Source organism: Crocodylus siamensis, chromosome 1 (genome assembly GCF_052110815.1).
Source record: "Crocodylus siamensis isolate JL-2025a chromosome 1, ASM5211081v1, whole genome shotgun sequence".
In the NCBI taxonomy this organism is placed as follows: Eukaryota; Metazoa; Chordata; order Crocodylia; family Crocodylidae; genus Crocodylus; species Crocodylus siamensis.
Window position 1 is genome coordinate 209148997 of NC_143395.1, and position 22873 is coordinate 209171869.

At 48.7% G+C, this 22873-nt stretch overlaps 1 protein-coding gene across 7 annotated transcripts in view; it reads right to left on the minus strand.

Moving 5' to 3' along the window:
• KLC4 (kinesin light chain 4) overlaps nucleotides 1-22873 on the minus strand; it is a 51260-nt gene that overhangs the window by 27459 nt on the left and 928 nt on the right. For 5 of the 7 annotated variants that reach the window (XM_090054006.1, XM_090054001.1, XM_090053980.1 and 2 more), the window contains exons 2-11: nucleotides 7890-8002; nucleotides 6280-6552; nucleotides 5761-5991; nucleotides 5247-5325; nucleotides 4885-5110; nucleotides 4418-4505; nucleotides 3754-3855; nucleotides 3073-3246; nucleotides 2795-2894; nucleotides 2085-2137 (exon numbers count right to left, since the gene is read on the minus strand). In XM_090054006.1, the coding sequence (XP_089910132.1) occupies nucleotides 2085-2137; nucleotides 2795-2894; nucleotides 3073-3246; nucleotides 3754-3855; nucleotides 4418-4505; nucleotides 4885-5110; nucleotides 5247-5325; nucleotides 5761-5991; nucleotides 6280-6528 (1302 nt within the window). In that variant the 5' untranslated portion in view covers nucleotides 6529-6552; nucleotides 7890-8002. Of the gene's footprint in view, nucleotides 1-2084; nucleotides 2138-2794; nucleotides 2895-3072; nucleotides 3247-3753; nucleotides 3856-4417; nucleotides 4506-4884; nucleotides 5111-5246; nucleotides 5326-5760; nucleotides 5992-6279; nucleotides 6553-7889; nucleotides 8003-16517; nucleotides 16603-22873 lie in introns of all 7 variants that reach the window. The other 2 variants (XM_090053987.1, XM_090053994.1) reach the window with 2 other exon arrangements.

A 22873-nucleotide genomic window follows, 5' to 3' on the forward strand; every position in this document is an offset into this window, starting at 1 on the left:
ACTAGCCCTAGAACTGGAGTAAGAAGATACCAGGACACCAACAGCTGCTAATCAAAAGAAACTGTTAATTGAGTGCACTGGGAAGAGATGGGGACAGAAGACAGACTCCTCCCAACCCCTGCCCTTCTGTTGCCCGCCCCCACTAGACTCAGTAAGTCTCTAGTCTCAGCAGCAGCCCTAAAATATCTCAGCCCTATACACACAGCAGAGACTCTACTTACTCAGCTGCATGGGACAGGGCCTGAGCCACAACACTAGTTCTATGTGGACGGTCATGACAGGAGTCCAGCTTTGGGAGGGGATGTTCACACTGAGCATATACAGGGAGCAGGAGGTGGGATGGAGGTGCTGGGAGAGCAAGGCATGAGGGCTGTCTCAAGATCCAGACATAGAGGGTGGTAACTAGTAGAGGAGCTCAGGCAGCTAAAAGACCTTCCCCAGTACAGCTGCTCTAGGGTGGGGGAGAATGCCTTTCCACAGACTTCCTGGCAACCCAGGCCAAATGCATGCATGTCAGCCATGCCTGCTACAACACTTGCTCTGGGGTATGTCCCCCCACCCAGCCCTGCAGCTGCCTGGCAGATAGAGCTCTGGGTACATGGGGAGAGCAGCTAGCTAAGCTGAGCAGTTCCTTCAGGGGAAGCTTGGCAGTACAGGAAGCAGAGGCCCTCTCCTCCACTCCTCACCCAGGCACTGCTTTGGAGTAGCTGGCACAGAAAAAAGTTCCATTCTGCTGCCACAGCCCAAACCCTGCCATGCCAGGGCTCTCCTCCTCATCAACACTTCTCTGTATACAGAGCAACCTAGAAAGCTGGTATAGGAAAGGCACATTAACTCCAGCACACCCCCTTCTTGCATAGATAGCACTTTGACATCTTCTGGAAGGGCTAAAGATCTAGATGGCATAGGACATCTCAGAGAGAGAACACAAACAAGAGAAAGAGAGAGAGGAGACAGAGAACAAACGAGAGAGAGAATGAACAAATGAAGAGATGCCTTGTAATGCTTTCACCCACATTACAAAGATAAGGCCTTTTACTGAAGGCATCCCCTTCACTCTCCAGGAGAGAACAGGGAGTCCAGCCCATCCCTCAGCTGCCAGCCTACTGACAATTGCTGAGCTTCACTACCTGCCAATTTCCAAATTGGATCCCTCCCCACAACCTACTCTTCTCCAGATAATCCCCATCTGCAAACCCAGCTGGGCATGTGTCTAAGAGATCACAGACCCATACGGGAATGGTGGCACTACAGCCCTCCTACCTCCTTGCACACAAGCTATGGGAACCTTCTACCTCTCCAAGTTGCTAGCTGAGTGCCATGCAGAGGCATGTCTGCTTGCAAAGCTTCTACCATACAGCTGGAAGGAGCTAGGATCTGCTGCCTGCCCTCCCTCCTTCCCTCCCAAGGCCCAGTGCTCCACGAGGCTACAGAGGCAGACTTATTGCCCTGGCTTTAAGGAGGCCCAGGCAGAATTCTATGACCTGTTCCTGCTTAAGCCATAAATTGCAAAAGGCTCTTTAGAAAGGTGATGGCAACAGCATGCTGCAGCATTCTCCCAGGTCTGTCTGCCACTTTTCAGGCTCTCCAGCCCCACAATCAGCCCTATGGGCTGCCCCAGGAATGAATGGTGGGGTGAGCAGTAGAGGCTAAGTTCCTGTGGTACAGCAACACTGCCTCTCCGCCGTCTTCTGCATCCAACATGTCCTAGGGAGAGCACTACAAGCAAAGAGAAAACATGCAGGCAAGCCAGAGCAAGCTTCACCCCCCCACTCCAAAGAGCAGCTAGACCCCTGCCACCCACTGTCATCCACTCCTATATCAGCTCCAGTGAGTAGCTGTGGTGCCCTCCCTCCCAGGCCTCCTCTGTAGGACTATGCTATCCCCAAGCCTAGAGGCTGCCACTGGGGGCCTCATTCTCATGCCTGTTCCCCCTGCTGGCCAGAACCAGGTGCAGAATCTGCTTTGTTGTACACACACCAGAGACAACTCCCGACTGTGGCAAACAGAAAATACTTCAGCCCCCAAAATGCTCCCTATGCCCCATCCCAGCTGCACGGCTGGGCTGTTCTGAGGTCACTCACCTTGCTCATCTCCTCCCTTTCCTCTGCATGCATCCAGATCGGCTTGTGCTCATCTGTGCAGGAAGAACACAGGAGAGCACTGCTCACCATCTTGCCATGCTCCTTCAGAGGGGCTAGGCTGCAGCACTACTCCCCGATTCCAAACAGGGGGCCCCCTCTAGCAAGCAAGGGAGCATGGTACAGGGCCAGCCTGGAAAGAGGCAAAGAATGCCTGTGGGGGATGTGCCCACTGTTTCAGAGAATACCTCCTACTGCTCTCTCTCTCTGGGAAGCCATCTATTTTGATGGCCTCTCCTTGGAGCAGACCCATGCCTCAGCACAGGCACAGCACCTGCTTGCTACAGTTGCTCCTCTCCACATGTTTCCAAACAGGACTTCCCTTGAAACCCACCAGCCACTGACCCAGAAGAGGCTGAGAGCAATCTATTTGCTTGCATGAGTTGGAAGGAAAGGGCAGAACAGCATAAATGGCAAAACAGAACTTAGGGCCAGCTCTTCAGGCAAATTGCTACAAAGCCTGGGAGGTGCATCATGGGCTGCTTCTTGCCCCACCTGGCTGAGAGCAGCAGACTGCATGGAGACAGGCAGGCAGGTGCCAAATGCAGTGAAACCTTGCAGAGATACCTTCCATCTGCGTGGGAGCGCTGCACCCAGCCACTGGGAGGCCGGTCCCAGGGCCCAAACTAGACTCCCCATCCAGTTGTACGTACCATCTACAGAGCCAAACTCCTTCACATGGGCACGAGTGAGGATCTCCTTGTACAGCACCTCAGCTTCCTTGTACTTGCCTTGTTTAAGGTAGCAGGAGGCCTGTAGCCAACACAGAGGATGTGGTTCAAGCCCCAAGAGATGATTACACCACAGCTCCCCCTCTTCAGAAAGTTTCCCACCGTTTCCTCCTCCACCTCTTACACAGATGGTATCCCCAGTCTCCCACATCCCTTACCCAGCCCCCTCCACCCTGTAAGAAGACCCCAGACAGACCCACCAGGTTGTTCTTGGTTTTGGCCACATTCGGGTCATCAGGGCCCAGGCGACTCTCGTAGATCTCCAATGCCCGGCAGTAGTAGTACTCAACCTCCTCATATTTGCCCTGATTCTGGCACAGCAGCGCCAGGTTGTTCAGCTGCTTGGCCACATCCGGGTGGTCTTTGCCTAGGACCTGGGAAGCCAGAGAAGAGAAATATCAGATAGAAGCTCCTTCAAGACCATTTTAAGCCTTTGGAGATGGCATGGAAGCTTCTCCTCAGAATCCTGGATATCCCAAGCTCTGCCTAGAGGGGCCCTATCTAGAAGATCATTTGCCTAGCACCCCTAGAATGAAAGACAGGAAGCAAGAAGACTCTAAATGGCCCCTCAGTGTGTATGACCTTTAACCTCCTGTAAGCCCAAGTGTTAGGGAGGATGGGAGAAGAGGTGCCATAATGTCAGTCTGAAAGCAAAGCTGAAAGGAAAGAGACAATAAGGCAGAGATCAGCAGCACTAGGGAATGTTACAGGAACCAGACAGTTATTTGTAGAGCATGGGACACTTCTTCCCACCCAGACTGGGGGGACTATATTGGTACCATTTCCTGCATTTCTGAAAGTAAAGGAGCAGGACACCAGGAGGAATTGGGACTGGTGCCCTCCTGCAGAACCCTGAAGAGGGTGAGTAATGGGGCTGATACCTTCTCACGAATTTCTAGGGCTCGTTTGCACAGTGGCTCTGCCTCCTTGTACTTCCCTCTTTTGCCATAGAGAACAGCCAGGTTGTTCAGTGTTGCTGCTACCTGCAAAAACCATAAGTCACATCCAGTGAAGCGGAGGCGGACTCAGGAAAAAAAAAAAAAAGAGAAAAAGTGATGGGAGTTGGTGGGAACATGGACATTAGTTCCTTCTCACTCAGCACTGCTGCACAGTACCTTGAGAGACAGCAGCAAGAGCATCCTAGTACCTCAAACAAGTAAGAGCAACCCAGAGCCATCAGCTGGTATTGGGGGTATTCAGAAAGGCTGCATGGAATTAATACTGTTCTGGAGGAGTTTAACAGAATTCAGGATTGGGACAGCACAGCCAGTCATCCAAGCATGAGGCTTGGGGAGTTGGGGCAGAGTACTGGGTACCAACCCTGCAAAGAGATCCCCTCAACCCAATGCCATAGCACATATGGCTCTCCTTGGGTACCTGCAGTCCCAGTAACACTACCTAGCCTACAGCCTCATAGCCAGACATGACCTAGCCATGGGTAACAAGGGAAGCATGATGCAGAATTTAGGCAACATTCCCAAGCCCTGCATTACCAGTGCCGGGGGGTAAGGACCAACACCTGGGCCAAGGGTGAAAGATACTCACTGCAGGGTGGTCTTTGCCCAGGGTCTTCTCACGAATTGAGAGTGCATCATTCAGCAAATGAGCTGCCTCTTTGTATTTATTCTGATCCCTGCAGTGCAGAGCCAGGCAATTATTGCAGGTCTAAGGTACTGACATCCAGAACATGCAAAGCTTGGTAAAACACTGCCACCCCACCCCTTTCCAAGAGACTTCCCCCCCCCCACAACCCATTGCTTTCTCCAAAGTCCAGCCTGCACTGTGCTGCCCTCAAATTCAGCCCCCTACAACATTCTCACAATCTATCAAAAGGGCCTGCCCCTCCCACAGTTCTCTGTGATCTCCACATATACTAACAGGGCCCAGATTGCAAGATGATTACTGACCCACAGCCTTTTTCTAGAGGCATATTCTGCCAGTTGGTGGACTTCACATCTGCATACTGCCTGTATTGGCACATCAGATAGAGTAGCAAAGCCCTGCTTCCCTACCTGTATACAAGCGCCAGGATGTTGAGCATGGTAGCCACATCAGGATGATCATGGCCTGAAGTCTTCTCTAGATCTTCCAGTGCCTGCTTGCAGAGTGGCACAGCCACCTCATAACGCCCCTGTGAGGCATACTGAATCACCAGGTTGTGGAGGGTACGCAGGCGTGCTGGAATCTCATAACCACCCTGCTGAGCTGCTGCCGCTGCACTGCTGTGCTGGTGGGGCACTGCAGAACACACAAAAGGAGTCAACTGGGGGGTGCAAGCTATGCTGCTCCCACTTTCCCCAAGCCAGCCTGGGCTTTTGGTGCAGGAACCAGCAGTCAGATTGGGTGGGGGCAGTGCACGAAGCAGAACACTTACATCCTGGGCCATGCTCCTCCTCCTCATTGGGGAACAGATCATCTAGAGAGTCCTTGGTAGAGTCACCTTCTTTCTCCTCCTAACAAAGAGAGAGAAGGAAGCACAAAACCGGCCACATGTGCTATGAGCATCTCAGGGAATTTACATCATATAAAACATATCAGTAAAAACATGCATCAGTAAAGAAGTTTGGCCATCAGTAAAAGGTTTGCAGATTGTCAGTTAATAAGAACACCCTCCCCCGCTCCAATTTCTCTTGGGTTGGGAACCCAGCTCCAAGTCTTGATGGGCCTGTGTGCTGTGATGTGGGGTCCTGCCTAAGCCCAGCATGAAGACACCTTCCCCCTTTACCCTCCCTACTTTGAGGCTAAAGGAGCCCCTGCAGGTGTGGGATGAGGTGCATGCCAGGGACTGTGAAACGAATTGCTAGACTCAGGCTGCAAAAATTGGGCACCCTGCTTACACCCATGGGACTGTTCTGGGCACTAGTGCACCTTGTAGCACCAACTCTTACCGAAGGGGAGACATCCTCATCATATTTTTTCAGCTGGTTCATGAACTCCAGGTGCTTCTTCTCCTCTTCTAGCTGGGCCACAGTCTGCTCACTGCGCTGCAGCTTCTGCTGGGTGTTGGCCAGCTCATCCCGCAGCCACTGGTTCTCCTGGCACAGTCTCCGTACCTGAGCGCGCAGTTTCTGCTTTTCTGATTCCACAGCATTCAGGTGGTTGGACAGAGCCATCATCACCTGGACCAGAAACATCAACGAGGCCACATTAATCCAACAAGAGGAGCTGAACAACTCCCCAGTGTGCCAAGTGTTCCCCCGCCCTGATGTGCCAAGACTACCTTCATAAAGGAAGCACCTCCCTAACCCTTCCATCTCTTGATATGGAGATTAGACATTACCAGGCTCAGGTGCAGGTTAAGCATGCTGCCCCTGGGACAAGCAAAGTAGTATCAGCCCTCCTGCAATGGCCCCAGCCACTGTGCTGCAGGGTCCTTTCCCAGCATGCTCCATAGCAGAGCCTCTCACCTGAGCCTCCCCAAGTCCCAGCTCAATCATTTCCACCGACTTGCGGAGCAGGTTGGATTTCTCATGCACTAGGTTAGCCTCCTCATCCTTCTTCAGACATTTGATGGTTTCTAACAGGCTGTGTAGGATGGAGTTGTGCTCATTCTTGAGGGCCTCCAGCCCCTGCATCACCAGCTTGGTATTAGATATTATCTCGTCCTGGCTCAGTTTGTCCAGCTTCTCCTCCCTTGGATACACCATGGTGGACATAGTCTTTTTTCCCCACACAGACACCTGAAGAGAAAATCAAAGCGTGTTAACATTCCACCAGAGAAGCATGTACTTAATGGAGGCTGAAGAGCTCCAGGCCCAAACAGTTCAGAGCAGAGGCCAAGGACTGGGATGGAAACAGTGCTGCCCTTTCCCAGTTCTTCCCTTCCTGGCCTACACAGTGCAAGGGGACAGGTAGGGGGCAGGGAGTGCTGGCTGTCACTTGGAGCAGCATACTTAGGCAGGAGACAGAGGGTCAGCATTAGAACCAGCTGCCTCCCCACTGCCCACAATCTTGACAGCCAAGAAAGTGAATTTAGCAATCACTCAAAAGCTAAAAAACAAATCAGCAAGAACTCCAGTAGACACACTTTGAGCTCAGAGGTCATCAGAACTCATCTGGGAACCAAGTGCAAGGAGTCTCCAGGAACACTCAGTGCCTGTTGTTGGCTGTGGGAGAAAGAAGAGGGGGAGATGGAAAGAAGCCAAGCAAAGCAGCTTGCTTCCTCAGTGGCAAGTCCCTTAGAAAAGCAGGCAAAGAGGCGCGCACAGTGCACCACTCAGCCAGCCTACAGACCACAAACCTCCCCCACTGCCTTGAAGGTCAGACCCAAAGAACAGAGAACAGGACCACAAACAGAGTTTGCAGAGAGCAAGAGGGAAAAGATCCACATATAGCCCTGCAGGTTTGTTTGCCTGTGGGATTTGTTGGCATTATTGTACTACCTCAATAGCAGAGTTATACCACTGTATCCACCCCCATTTGGGCACACTTCACCCAGAACAAGCAGCTTTTCTTCCACTGCACTTGATTTTTTTGCTGACAGCCTGGGTAGTGTTGTCAGAAGTGGAACCCTTGAACCAAAGAGTCTCAATTCTTCCATTTCATCTTTTTCCTTCCCATGCCTTGGTTTCCCCACACAACAGAACAGTACCAACCTACTTGCCCCTGTAAGAGTTAGTATGTATACAGCATCCTGATTACCCTCAGGATCCTCCATCAGAGCCCTACTTCATGAATGGGAGCAGCACGCACTCAGGAGCCCTGAGCCAGAATTAACTGTTATCAGAGGAAAAGGCTGTCACACTTGAGAGCTCTGCCACTCAGAGCATATGACACACTGGACATACAAACAACTACCCATATCATTAAGTCAGACATGCCCTTGGTCCCTTCTCCCCCCAGTCCAAAATCTGCCCTCTCCATGCCCATGTCCACAGTCAGGGTACCAAATGGAAATGACCCCTCTAGTGCTTGGCCCCTTTGGACTCCAACTTGAGTATCCCAGCTGTCCCCACTTAAAAAAGCTTAACAAGAGTCTTGAGACAGAACATGCAGCCTCAGACAAGCCACTGCTTACCTTGCCCGGTGACTAGCAAGTGCTGAACTCTCCTCTAGATCAAGTCAGTGCCATAGATGCATCCCAGTTCTAGATGTGCAGCAGCCACTGGTAGGGTCTGCCAAGCAGCACCTCTGTGGGCAGAGAGTTATAATAGGCAAAGCAACCTGAACTCATGTGACCCTGCTGGCAGGAAGCTGGCAGTCAGCCAAGGTATTACACCAGCCAGGCAAGTGAGGGAAGGCAGTGCCAACAGATTTGTCTTTGTTCTGCTCTGTAGACCCACCTCTGTGTATTTTGGGTCCTTTGCTCAGCAAAGGCTGCCTGCCTGTTTACAGAAGCAAACAAATCCTGGTTCACGTGTAGCACAAGGGAAGCCAGATCAATGCCTGTCTCTGCAGTCCCACCCTAGCTGGGCACTCCCACTACTTCCAGGGAGGCAGCTGCTCAGCTCAAAGGGCTTCCAAGAGTCTCTAGTGCCAAGGCAGTCCTGGCGAGAGCACCAGCATACTTAGATGTGGAGAAGATTATCCAAATATAGTGAGATAGTGTAGCAGAAGGGGAGTAGCCAGGCAAAGAACAAGGGAACTGCTATGCAGGTATGGAGCAAAACTGGCTCTACAAGGTACTGTGCAATAGGACAGAAGACAAGGATGACCACAGTACATCCTGGGAAGCAATTCTGAGGGAGCCAGATATGATGAAAGGAGTCTTCACCATATCTGCAGTGGCTTGGAAGAGGAAATTTATTTATAGTTTAGATTTATAACCCACCCTATCCAGCAGGCTCAGAGTAGCTTACAACAAACCATCCCCACAGATCACAGTTTGAGAGAACCTCAGAAAGAAGTAAAGGTAGATGTTATTTACTTGCATTTTAAAAAGGCTTTTGACACAGTGTTGCACCCAATTCTTATAAGTAAACTAAGTAGCTGTGACATGGATATTTTTCAGTCAGGTGGGTGGAAAACTGGCTTATGGGACACACCCAGAAAGTGGTGGTGGATGGGTTGGTTTCTACCTGGAGAGATGGGGGTAGTGGTGTCCCCCAAGGCTCTGTCCTTGGACCAGCACTGTTCTATATCTTCATCAGTGATTTGGATGAGGGTGTAGAAAGCACTCTGTCCAAATTTGCAGATGACACCAAACTATGGGATATAGTAAACACACTAGAGGGTAGGCAGTGAATTCAGACAGATTTGGACAGACAGGGGAAGTGGGCGGATCAGAACAGGACGCAATTTAACAAAGATAAGTGCAAAGTGCTGCACCTGGGGAGAAAGAATCACCAATATACCTATAGACTGGGAAGTACCACTCTAAGTAGCACAGCAGCAGAAAGGGACCTTGGAGTCAGTCGACACAAAAACGAACATGAGTTGCCAATGTGACAAGGTAATAAGTAAGGCTAACCATGCTCTTTCCTGCATTAGTAGGTGCGTCACGAGCAGATCTAGGAAGGTGATACTTCCCCTCTATGCAGCACTGGTGAGGCTGCAGCTGGAGTACTGCATCCAGCTTTGGGCGCTGCACTTCAAGAGGGAGGTGGAGAACCTGGAAAGGGTTCAGAGGAGGGCTACTCTTATGGTTGAGGGCCTAAGGGCAAGATCTTATGAACACAGACTGAGAGACCCGAATCTCTTCAACCTCTGCAAGACAAGGCTGAGAGGTGATCTTGTGATGGTCTACAAGCTTGTCGGGCGGGGGGAAGGGGGGTGTCAGCAGGGAATAGGGGATACTCTGTTTACCAGGGCACCCCTCAAGGTTACTAGAAACAACAGCCATAAATTGAAGAAGAGCAGATTTAGATTGGACATCAGGAAGAAATTCTTTACGGCAAGGGTTGCCAAAATATGGAATGGGCTTCCAAGGGAGGTGATGCTTTCCCCTACCTTGGAAGTGTTCAAAAGGAGATTAGACAAACACCTGGCTGTGGTTACTTGACCCCACTGCACTTTCCTGCCCAGAGAAGGGGGTCACTCAATGATCTAATAGGTCCCTTCTAACCCTAGAAATCTATGAAATCTATGACTGGGGAGAAATGCAACCTTAGGAGGGATGGAAGTTGCAGGTATTCTTGGAACCGCATTGCTAATGTTGTTAGGCAAACAAGCAGTCACACCGAGGCACACCAGCCCTCAAGCCCACAACAGGGGTCTGCCCACACTGTAACAAAGGTTACTGAAAAGAGATAACTCTTCATCAATAGGCTGCCTGTAACTTCAGTGAGCCAGAAAGGCACACAAGGCTCACAGAAAGAACTCTGCAGAGGCCTTTGAAGCCAGACACACCTTTCTTACTCCCCACCTTCTCTAGACATACTTCCCATAGCCCTCTGGTCTCTCTGCCCAAACTTGGACTATTGCTCTAACTGGATAACTTAGTCACCAATCCTGACTTGCCATCCCCACACACCTAGCAAAGCTCTGCCTCCCCATATTCCCTCTCTCTCTCTCCAATACTTCTCCCTGCACAGCTCCCACAACTAAACATTACCCCCAAGAAGGTAAAAGAACATGAAGACCATGGCCAAAATTGATGACCACCTCAGTTTGTATTCTGCCCCTTTGTCTCTCCCAGGGCCAAATCCATAGCCCACCTGGGCTATTTGTGCAGAGGGACTTGCTCATCTCTTCCTATGCAGCTGGGCTGACAAACACTGGCACAAGATGGGCCTTATTACGCAGAAAGGAACTGCAAGCAAAGCCAAGAGGATGTTTATAGCACAAGCAACATGGTATGCACCATCTCTGGCTCCACCTCCATTGGTCAGTCTCCACTGTCTTCTTCTACAGGAGCTTGGAACTCACTTGCAGTAACCAGATGGCACCTGGGGGTATAATATTCACCAATATCACACAGCTCAGACCCTAAGAGCTTACTACTGCTGCCAGATACTGCACTGCACCTTTAGCTTAGGTGATAGTGCTGTGCACTGGCACTGTACCAGGCAAAGCTGCCTGCCCATCACCCATTAGAGTGGGTTGGAAGCTGAGGCTGCAGCTCTCCCAGGCCAACCAAAGCTGTACCTTGCAATATGCAGCTCTAACCTATTCCAGGTTCTCTCAGGATGGCCCTGCTCTTTGCTACAGGACCTCACTGAGGTGAGGGGAAGATGAATTCCATGGGTCTCTTGCACTATTTTTTACCCACGTTATGTTCTCAAACATGCTATCAAAGCACTTCAGATTTTCTCTACAACTCTCCTCCTCTTTGCTCTAGGACCTAGCCCCTCAATTTCTAGGCCTGCGTATCTGCATAAAATTAAGCTACAACGAACAGAGTGAGCAGCTTGTCAAAGACCACAGAACCAAGGAGTGTTGGCCCAAAGATAGCACTGCAGTTCATCTCCCAAGTTCTGCAGCAGTTCCAGGGGTGATGTCCTGACCCCTTGCAGCTCTGAAAACATTCCCTAACCCAGGCTTATAGCACAGCCTTTTCCCATTCCTCACCCAAGGTAACTATGCGTGTGGCTGTGCTGCTCTTCAGAACAGATCTGCTCAGTGCTTAGCTGCTTCCAATGAGAAATAAATTCCTCATCTTTTCCTGCTCAAGGGTGGGAGTAGGAAGGAAATCAAGGCCTGGAGAAGCATGCTGACCACCCTGTTTCACTCCTACATAGGAGTGATCCCTAGCCAGAGCTAGCAGTTTCCAAGGAGTACCTTGGGTGTAACGAGGTTGAAAATCACTGCTATGTAGAGTCCAGGGGAACAAGTAGTAGGAAGCAACAAGGACTAGGAATGTGGAAAAGCTGTATTAGAACTGCTCTGTCTCACAGCCACAAAAATCCAGTTTCCCAGTTACCTCCATGCTCTAAACCCACCTCCCCACAATTTATTTCCTTCAAAGTGACTGCCCTAAGGGGTTTTACTAGCATTAGACAGACCCCCAATTCCTGACTTCCCCAGGGATGGCAGGTACAGATGTGGTACATAGCCTTCCAAACAAGGAGAATCCTATGGCAACAGACACTACTGTGAGGCCAGTTCTGAGTGGCTGCTGTATAAGCAATCTACCCACTCTTCCTAGTAAAAGGGCATAGTGTGTCCTGTCTCAGCAGTCAAAACTTCAAGGTGCCTCTGGAGTCTGGATGATAGGAGCAGCTACAAGGAGGGGACAGACATGTGGGCTTACCTTTCCAGGCAAGTGAGGCAGCCTGAACATCTTGGGCAGGAGAAAAAGGACATCTTCTCAATACGTTGCCCAGCTCCATGTTCTGGGTTTTTGTCTGGAGCTGGACAAAGTTTGGGGCTTGGTTCCCCCTGCCCCTTTCCCCATCCCATTTAGCCCTGATTCTTTCCATGTCTGCTTCTTGGACCTCTCCTCTCACTGGACCCCAGTCTGCCCTGTTGCCTGCTATCTGTGACCAATGTTCCTTCTCCAAACCACCTTGATCTTCCTAAGGAGTTTGACTTCAGAGAGCATGCTGCTCAGAACAGTACCACAGAAAGGCAGGGAAGAGAAATTGGATGGTTCCAACAACAGGAGCTGGGAACATGGTACACAACTGGCCAGCCTGCCCTGCTTGGCAGGATCTTTCTACCTGGGTCAGGTGCATGGCTGAGTAATCCTTGCAACTGCTCAGCTGTTTTGGAGCTCTGAATAAGTATTAGTTATTTCATACACCTTGGAAGGAGAAACACTAGAAGTTCCTGATCCCTTTCGGGGTCTTCTGTAACTAAATCATGCAAGGCATCATGACATAGCACATGGGAACATACTACAGGCACATCTCCCTTGCCTAGTTCAAAAGCAGCTCACAGCAACTCCAACAATAAGATGGGTTTCAACTAATTGTATATGCTTGTTGCAAGACATTTGAGGATGCCAAATACCCAAGATGGGAAAGCCAGAACATTTCCTTTTGTTGCCTGAAAAAAAAAAAAAATGTTTAGCTATACAGTATAAGAAAAAAGCAACTGGCTTCCCAAAACACTCCTGTGCCAAGTGTAAGATACAACAGACTGTTGCTGCTTGCACAGGAGCAGAATAAAAAGAGTAGGATGGTAACAGCCTCAGGATTAATTGCAGAGGGGCTGGGACTGCATTACCATGGACACTAGTGAAAGAAGACCAGGCCATGGGGTCCTGGTCAGTCAATTTGGTAGCATGGCTGTGACCAGGGAATTACAAACTCCTGTTAGGAGTTAGAATAAAATAACCAAAACCAAATCTTAGAATAAGCAACCAACCGGTTAATAAAATATTTTCAGGGACAGACTTTGGCCCCTTTTTAAGGAACATACACACACACATACACACACCCCCTTCTGTTTACATTCTATAAAAGATATTTTCACAATAATCATTCAGTTCTTCTGCACCATGAGACTTTACGGCTACCTTCTGTTGGAACCATCCAACAAAATGGAGGATGGTTACGACATTAGCAAAAGGAGGGAAGCAAAACATGAGTGGAGCATGAAATTGCCCTTTACACCATTTCAAAATTGCTGTTGTAAAGTGCACACATTTGGGATAAAGGTCTTTGTGCCAGATTACCTACACCTCCAATTAAGTGGTGAGAATTCCCAACATGCAGCTGAGCCCCTATCCCAAGGGACAGGTGACAAAAACAAAACAAGACAGGATGTTAGACATTTCTAAGGTAAAATGAAGAAGGGCACAGCATGAGGTTGTGTTCTTTTCTCCTGTTGTATAGGAACACACATTGAAAGCAGGAGTTCTTCTGAAATGCTTACTGACACAAAGCTAGGCTGATACCATAAAGGAAGTCCCTTATCTCAGTGAAAAGGGACAAACTTTTAGGCCAAGTACAGGGCGTTCGGGGATGAGAGATAATAGGTCAACGTGTCAAGAGGTCAAAGATCAGGGGTCAAGAAGTCAGAGGGAATGGGGTTGTGAGGCCATTCAGGGCATTAAGGAGAGGTTAAATAAATTTTAAATGGTTGCCCAATAGCAGATAAGTCAGTATGAGGGGGCTAGCAGAGGGGTTGGGAGTCCAGCAGGCTGAAGGGGACTGGGGGGTCTACCAGGGATGGACAGTAGGCACAAATCATGGGTGGGAGAGAGGAAGGGGTTCCCCCCCACCCTGCAACTCTACCACTCCCATCTCTCCCCCACCCAGGACTTACTTGCTTGGTTCCTGGAGTGCTAAATGCTGATGCTGATAAGAGCAGCCGCACCTGGAGCAGCTTGTGGGATGCAAATTGATATGTCTGGCTGGTCACTAGGTAGTTGGCATGCAAAAATACCCTGGTGCCAGTGGAGGGGAGCCTGGGGCCAGTGGATGGGTTTTCCTGCCCCTGGGGCTCCACAGGGGAACAGGACAGAAGATCCATGCACCAGCATTTGACCTAAATCAAATAAATCCAATACTACATAGATCCAGGTTTATTTTAAACCAGGTTCTACACTTTTTAGACCAGTTTATGTGCACAGAACTTCTGTTCTATTACAGGTTTGTTAAGTGTAAAGTCAGCACTGGGACAAGCTAAGTTTAAAATCAGGCAGCCATTCTGAACCCAATTTAACCTCCCCAAATGTCTCTACCTACCCTTAAAAACTGTTTTCATGGTAGTGTGAAACATACTGGGACCTAGAAGTGCATCTCTCACTCAGGGTTTTCAGATTGCTTGTCTAGCCCTCAAGCAGCTCCACCAGTGAAAGAAGCTTCAGAAGTGTAGACTAGCAGCACCTGTTTTTAAACAGACCATTACTAAGATCTACCTGATGGAAGGCATGCACATCTGGTGAACACTTTAGCTCCAACAACCTCCTATATGACAGCCACTCCTGAGCAAAGTGTAAAATACCATGATCAAACAGATTTGCGAGAGCAGATGGAGGTTAAATAAACCTCCCTTCTGAAGTGGCAGACCAGGATAGGATCCCATACAACAAGAACAGGATAAAGAACCAAGGGTCAAACTAAGGATCAGGAGCAAAAGGATGCAAACTTTACAATCTTAGAAGCAGGAAACCTGCAAGAATAATCTGCAATGCAGGCTCCTAGGGTAAAGGTGGGGGGGGTTGGGTTGGTGGTGGATATCAGCTAGAGAGAGGCCAGCATACCCACCAGGTATAGAGGAGAGGGAGTCAACAAAGAAAGCAATCCACTAGCTACAAATCTGTCCACATCCTATGTAGATCCAGGGGTGCCCAAGGAGAGGTTAGCATTTTTTTTTTAAGTCATCTAAACTCTCTCTTCCTAGACCCAACTAAGCAGAAGACCTCTAAGGATCCCTAGTTAAAAAAAACAACAAACAAAAAAACCCCCACACACCTTGCAAGCTGCCATAATGTGGTACAAGAAGCCTGGTTTTCAATTACCCTGCTGTTGTGCTTAAGGCAGGGAGAGTGGGCAAGGTAGATTTCAGCTGCTTTGTACTCCTTGTACAGTGCAGCCTATACAAGGTGGCCCCTAGCATAACACTGAAGGAAAGCAGAGACAGAAAATATGCAGGTATTGCAAACAGGGGACTTCCTCTCTGTTGCTCAGTCACCAAACTAGTTGACTAGGTGCCCAGCTTGGGGATGCCTGGTTCCTTCTCTACAACAATAGTAGGAGGCCTGTACACCTGGCTGGCTCAAGAGACAGATTTCAGCATACAGGGAAAGTCCATAACTATGGTCAGAAGAAGAAAACCCTGGGGCAGGCTAGGCTGTGCTACAACCAGGGTTGCAAGCTGTTTTTGAAAAAAAATACACCAAGAAAATTTGTTTGTAAAGTCTGTTTAAAAAAAAAGCCATGTTGTCCATAAAAAAAACCTTAAGCAACCGTGAGCTTGACTGAGGATCTGTGGTCTGAAAAAGACTAGCTGTTGAAGGATCAGATAGCATCTGATGAATTGAACTGGGGTTCATGAAAGTTTGTGCTCTATCTGTATATTAGTCTATAAAGGTGGATAATCTGCCCTACCTTTGGTTGAAGGACAGACAAAGCAAAAAGTCACCAGTTGGTATCTGAGCAGGAACACAGCTCAGCTCAGGGCTTTGCGAGTCTCTGTAGACCCCTCCCCCCTCCCCCAGCAACATGCTGCTGCTGCATCCTGTGCCTGCCTATATCACTGCAGGTAAAGCTGGGCTGCATAGGCCCAGGCAGGACCAAGAGGGGGTGATGCTGCCAGGACAGAGTTGCAGAACTGGAGGGGGAGGAAAAAGGAAGTGTCAGGTGAAAGGCCAGGACAAGGGGAGCAGGGCCAGCAGGGGTAAGGGCTTGGGGAGGGGAAGGTGTGCAAATACCATGTGGGGTATGGTTGGGGATATCAGGGTGTGGGGGTGAACTTGACTTGGTACGTTTTAATAGGAGGGAAACTGGTTTCTCTTCTTAGTTTAAGAACTTAATGACAAGTCAACCTATAGAATGGCCTGGGCCCAATCCTCAGTTAGGCTAGGATCCATTCTACTGCTCTGGCAGTTTTAAAATCAGAGAAATAACCCCTGCTGAGACTAGCCTTCCTTGTACCAACAGGTACCTAGCTGGTACAAGTCCCCACCCCCAGGCAAGAACATGGCAAGACCAAAGCACATTTTGCCATAGTTCTGCATGTTGCCAAGATGCCATCTGAGCAGAGATCTTAAAATGCACAAACTTGAAGGACAACTACTACTCTGTAATGCACAATCAGGTTATTGCACAGAATACATCTTTGTCACCAATGGGCTTTCATCCCCAGAAAGACTGACCTTGTGAGTCAGCAAACTTCCTTTATCAGCTCAGGAGCAGAGTAGTCACTTGAGAAAGTAATCTGTAAAGACCCTTAAGTTTCACCTGCAAGAGAAGCAAAGGGTCTAGCTCAGGGATAGGCAACCCCTGGCACAGGCATCCCATGGCAGGCAAGGCATGCAAAGGCATTTTGCTTGGCAAGCGTACCTCTGAGCAGATAATGGGGAAGGGGCCAGAGCGGTGCAGCCACAAGGATTGGGCCCCTCATAGCTCCCCCGCTGTCCACCCCTAGGCACATCAACATCTTGCAAGTCCAGGTTGTGAGCATTTTTGGCACTCTGCCCTAAAATATTGCCAACCCCTGGTCTAGCTTGATTCTGGCCTCTTCAAATAGCCTACAATGTTTAAAGAGTAAGTGATCCTTATGAGCCCCACATCTGCACTCATGTCAAGGCCTTCTGTAAAGTATTCCTGAGGTCAGGGCCTTGACATGGGTGTCAGTAGGAGCTGCACTGAGCTCTTTCCAGGAACTGGAGATTAAGGCAGTGACCCTTAGCTGTCCATTCTTCTGAAACAGGCTGCAGCAGGCACAGCCTGCACTCTCAGCACTTTTTGGCACCACTGAGACATGTCTACTTCATGCCTGGATTACTGCAGTCTGTAGCATGACTGCTGCCACTGGCCTCAGAGGGCCCAGGATACAGAGCTGGGAGCACAACCCGAGGACCTGCCTCCCAGCCACTCCCTTGCTTTGTCCAGGAATAGGACCATACCTTCCCTGCATACTCAAGATCTGTGAGCCCAGAGAAATGATTTGTTTGTATTTGATCCAATACAGTCCAGAGATAGCTGCAAGAACAGTTCTACTGTGTATTTAAGGACTATCTAGTTATGAGCCTACCAAAAGCCAAGGCTTCCTAGCATGGCTCAGAACAGCTCTTTGTTGTGGCAAGGTACTGAGCCTCATCTCTGCCCCAAGATGCAGCCCCGACACACACACATACACGCGCACGCACACACACATACACACACACACGCACACCCTCTCTCTTTTGATTCCTCCAGAAGCCTGTCTGGTATCAGCATTCCTGGACCACAAGATGCCGTGGAAATCAGAAAGCTGCAGGCAGCACTTATGCCCAGAGACATGAGAGCAGACCTGCTGCTCTGACCTCTGCTCCCACCAGAAAGCAGAGGCACTAGACAGCACAGCAATCAACCAACCTACTGCAGCAGGGGGGAGGGGGAAAAAGGGGAGTGGAGATGCAGGCAAGCTAAGGAAGCTTGATCAGCAGTCTCCTGGTAGCACAGAAAAGCTGAACAATGCTGGAGTCAGCCATCAGCAAGGCATGCCAATCCCAAGGGCTCCTGCCCTGAGGATACAGGAATAAGCACAGCACAGTACCACACTTTCCAGACACTGTAGGAGAAAGCCCTGTCACTCACTACTAAGATTCTGGTCTCCCTGATCTCTGCAGTGTGCTGATCAGTGAGACAGCACCATGATGCAGCACAGTAAGCCACAACCCCCTCCCCCCTCCCTTGGCCACCTGCATAGAACTGAGGTTCTGCCAACTGCCTCCTCTACATTCCGAAAGAGAGTTTTGTCTCAGCCCTCAGATATGCAATAACTACCCCTGTAATTATTTGTGTTACAGTACTACTGGGGGCCCATCTAGTGGGGACCCCTAGGACAATGGGCTACATGGGTGCAGAGTAAGCATTAGAGCCCACCCCAGAAAGGCCACTTAGTTTGGCTGCTTCCATAGAGGCACATACAAGTGATGGATGATGCGTTGCAGTGGCCATAGAGGGTGGGTTAAGTGATCAGCTCTCCTTTGCTCTTCCACCCCCTTATTTCTATACCTTTTCATTCACTCCTGACAGCTTGGATCAAACCTGGGCTGAACATACAATGCAGACTTTGCTCTACTGCTGCAGAGTAAAAATAGTCCCCACTAGTATTTTAGAGCAGGACAGCAAAAGCTTATTACTTAACCAAAAACCCCTTAATTAGATCAAGGTTTTGAACCAGAGGAATCTCTCTCACCCACTGCACAATGCAAAAGCAGAACCCCTAAGCACATTTGGGGTGTCTGAGCTCCACTGCGACATAACAGTGGACAGGCAGGCAGATATTCCCCTCCTCAAAACCTTCTGTAAAGGCTAAGTATGCATGAATGGTAGAGAGTCTTTCTGGATCTCAAGTCAGGAATTTAATCCAGTATCAGGCAGTGCTGGTTCCAGCTATATCTGAAGGAAAAACACCTTGTGAATGCCAAAGTCCAAAGCAAAGCCTTATCACCATTCATCCACCAAGCAGGAGACTCCTTCCTCTTGGCTTATGGGTAAGTATGAACTCTGTCTTACTTCCAAGCCAGCCCCACCCACTCAGGGACTCTACTATTAAAGACAGGAAACTTTTCACTCAAATTAAGTCTGCTTCAGAGCATGGGAAGTGCAGTAAGTAACACCACAGTTAAAATCCTGAACTATTACCAGGATAGATGAATATTCATCTACAGCCCAGTCACAGTCTCCAAATTAATGCAGATAGGTTATAGTCCACTTTCCAAAGTGCAGTCTTAATAACCAGAAACCCCCAATATCTATATCCAGAATAACACATAGGTCCTACATAGGCCATAAGCCAGGAGTAACCTCAACCACATAACCATAAACCAGTGGTTCTCAACCTTTTTGGACTTGAGGCCCCCCCTCACTCCCAACCCACAGCCCCCTGGGTCTGCCTGTGCCCCTCAGTCCCAACCCACAGAAGGGGGGAGGGCATGGCCTGGCTGCTGCTGCTCCCCTCAGACCACCTGTGCTGCTCCCCACCCCCTCTCCAGCAGCAGGTGAGGGCAGTGCACATCCCCTCCTCCATTACTGCTTCCACAGCTGGCTGGGGCAACAAGTCTTGTTGTCCCACTCTGCCTTCCTACACCACTAACTGGTTCAGCCAGGCTGCAGCCCTGTGCCCACTGTAGGTGCAAAAACTGGGGGGGGGAGGGAGAAGGCTGTTACATGTTCCTCCCCCACTTTACCTGTGGGAAGCTATGGGAGCTGCTCTCCCCCACTGCCTGGCTACCACATGCATGTGTACACATGCACACATGCATATGGTAACCCCTGCCAGATTCACCTCCTCCCACTCCCTGCAGCCCCAGGCAGTCTCTTTGCAGGCTGAAACGTTTCCTGCATGTTTCCCCTTTAAGAAAGAAAATCCATGTTTTTCTGTGATCCTGGCAGCAGTGGCAGCAGGCTCAGCCTGGGCATGGTCTGCCCCAGCTAACTTCAGAGATCATGACAGCACCAGATCTGCAGCCCTCACAGACCCCCTGAAACCTGCTCGTGGCCCCCTGAGAACCACTACCATAAACTATGGTCTAGCTCACAGGTCAGTTATTCACCATGTATCAATATCTTACTTCCACATGCAGATCAGACAGATTCATCCCACCCTTCACAGCTACTTGCTACAGTAAAAAGGCTGTAATATATCACAACCCAGTCTCCATGCAGAGCCCAAAAACATCGCTTATCCAGTCCCATTCTATCTTTCCAATTTGCCTTCCCACCACAAGGAGATCCTCATCTTCCATATATAGGTCATGCTCATCCAGCCCTCTCTATACATTTAGGCTGCAGATCCATGGACCCTTGTTTGCCAAAGTCGGTTTATTCAATGCCAGAGGACAGAAGGGAGTCAGCAGTCAATTTGCAGAATATTTAGAGCAGTGTTTATGATCAAGCTCATGATCAGATAAAACCACAGATGAAATAAAAAAGTAAAATTAAAAAACATACAAATAAGGTATTTAAAATTACACTTAGAATTCTGACAGTATTAATCTCTAAAATGTTATTTGATTATACTGACAGTAATAAGCAGTTTGCATTTGCTGGTAAAGAAAAGTTAAACTACTGAGCTCATCAAATCATAGGCTAAGTGTCTGGAACAAGAGCCTGCTAAAATGCTAAACCAGCTTTTGACAGCAATTGCTTCATCCAGAGGCTATTTTCTGCTTTTTTAGATTTATTCAACTAACTCATTCCAAGTTGGGAAACCACTAGAAGTGGGAGGAGCAGAAAGTCTCTTTCCTACCCCCTTCCCATCTACAGATAAAATGAAGCAAGACAGGAAGAGATCCCACTACCTCCGAAGTTCAGAACATGGTAGTTGGAAACAGTTCAGTCAAGCAGGGATAAGGCTTCCTTTGTCTAAAACTAACTTCTTAAATACAAAAAGTGTTATACAGTACACTTAAAATTATTTTAAGATTCTTGTATTGGTTTTATAAAGCTGTGCACGCATTTTAGCAACATTTCAGTTTCCATCCAAAATGACCCTGACACTCACAATGACTACAGGGACTGATCACCTAATAAATAAAAACTGACCCATCCACCATTTCTGAACAAATGTAAAACTTTACAACCCAAATACATATATGGTTAGCTATAACTGGCAAAGTGAATGTGTGTCAATTTTAACATATCCTGGTTAGAAAGAAGTACCAGTCAGTACAAAGACTGTTGTTTAACTGTAAATCAACATGTTTTAATGGTTACCAACCAAAAGTTCCTTAGAAAACTAAACAGAATAAATGCAAAAACAGATTAAAATAAACTATGTGTATACTCATTTAGTAGTAATTAAAATCAATGAGACAATTACACATAGTTATTAAAAAAAGTTCTATCCACCTTGGCCAATAAAGGCATGTGGGTCCATCAGTCTCTAGAAAGAGACAGAGCACTTGGTAGATGGAGACATAGCTGCATTCAGAGCTACTACTTGGAATGGTTTCTTAAAAACAAAACCTTACAGAGATGGTCACAATTGTCACCCACCTAAGTAAACCCATTACCACCCCACCACCCCCATAAATATACATATATATGAGGTTTGATCAAATTAGTAGCTTTATGAAAAGTTTTGCAAATTAAACTGCACTCCTACTACAGGTTCCATCATATTCACGTTTGGACAGCAGCATGCAGGGCAAAGGGCTGGTCTGCACTGAGCTCATATTTGCTAGTATACCCAAAGAGCATTCACTAGCAAGCAATTCCTTCAACTTAAATGACCCCCCAGCCATGACCCTGTCTTTTAAGAGGCATCCTGCTTTCTCAGAAGTATCCCCTGGCTCCTGTTTCTGCATCTCCTCAATAGACTAGCTACAGTCTGCCCCGCTCCTAAAGCATGCATCCCTACTCTCTTCTGTTGCAAAGGAGGAGCACCACCAATACGGAGAAGGGACTTCCAGGATGGAGGGGATTGGAGCAAGTAGAGGAGGATGAAGCATGTCTAGGAAAGAGACCACAGTCCCAAGTGATGCTCCACAACTAACTTGTCAGCTAAAATGTTACACAGCAGGAGCTGGAAGTTCAGAGGATAAAGTTGAAGGGCACAATATGGAGTACGGCCAAAAGCAGCCAACAAGGAACCTTCAGCCATCTGAGGCTAGGGAGGGAACTGCTGGCCACAGCTTCTGATGACTGTTGAAGTGGTATGTATTCACCCGTCCAATACACTGGGGACACCCTGGCTCCCAGTGGACTACATCTGTGCCGGTTCAGTCCACCCTAGTTTTTACACTTTCAAATGTGGGGTAAAGTACATTGATTATCATCTTTCCAATAAGGAAGTGAGCTACTTGGGTACAGACCCCTAACATGGATCATCATCCTCCAACAGCAGCAGCAACCTCCATCCCAGCTTTGAGGATTTTGCCTCCAACAGAGGGACTTGGTGCTTCATAGAATCATAGAAGTAGGGTCGGAAGGGACCTTGTGGATCTTCAAGTCCAACACCCCGCCTGGGCGGGAGAAAAACTGGACTCAAGTAAGTCCAGCCAGGTAGGCATCAAGCCTCTTCTTAAAGACCCCCAGGGTAGGAGCCAGCACCACTTCCCTTGGAAGTTAGGGCAGCTAGGAGCTGGAACCAACTGTGAAGTAGTAGTTCTTAATCTAAACTCTGCCTTGCCCCTGATAATTAAGGTCTCTACCCCACCACATATGCAGCAGGACAGATAGAGGAATTGGTCTTTTCCTGGTTCTGCCGTGCCCTCTCTTGCCATTGTACTATATACTATGTAGCCTTGGTCACATGCTACAAGGACATTGGGGTTAGATGCTCTCCTGAGCTGGGGATATTTCTGCCTGCAACATGCATTATATTCCCCAGATCAAAGTCTAAAACACCTGAGATGGAAGAGCTTCATTAGGTCCCATGTAGTCCATCCCCATGACAACCAGGATTAGTCCCTGTTCTTCAGGGCTTGCTCCAGTCTAGCTTTAAGCATTCCAAACACAAAGCCTGCCCTCTTCCTTTACAAGGCTGAGGAACTAGGCCAAACTTTGCCAAGGAAAG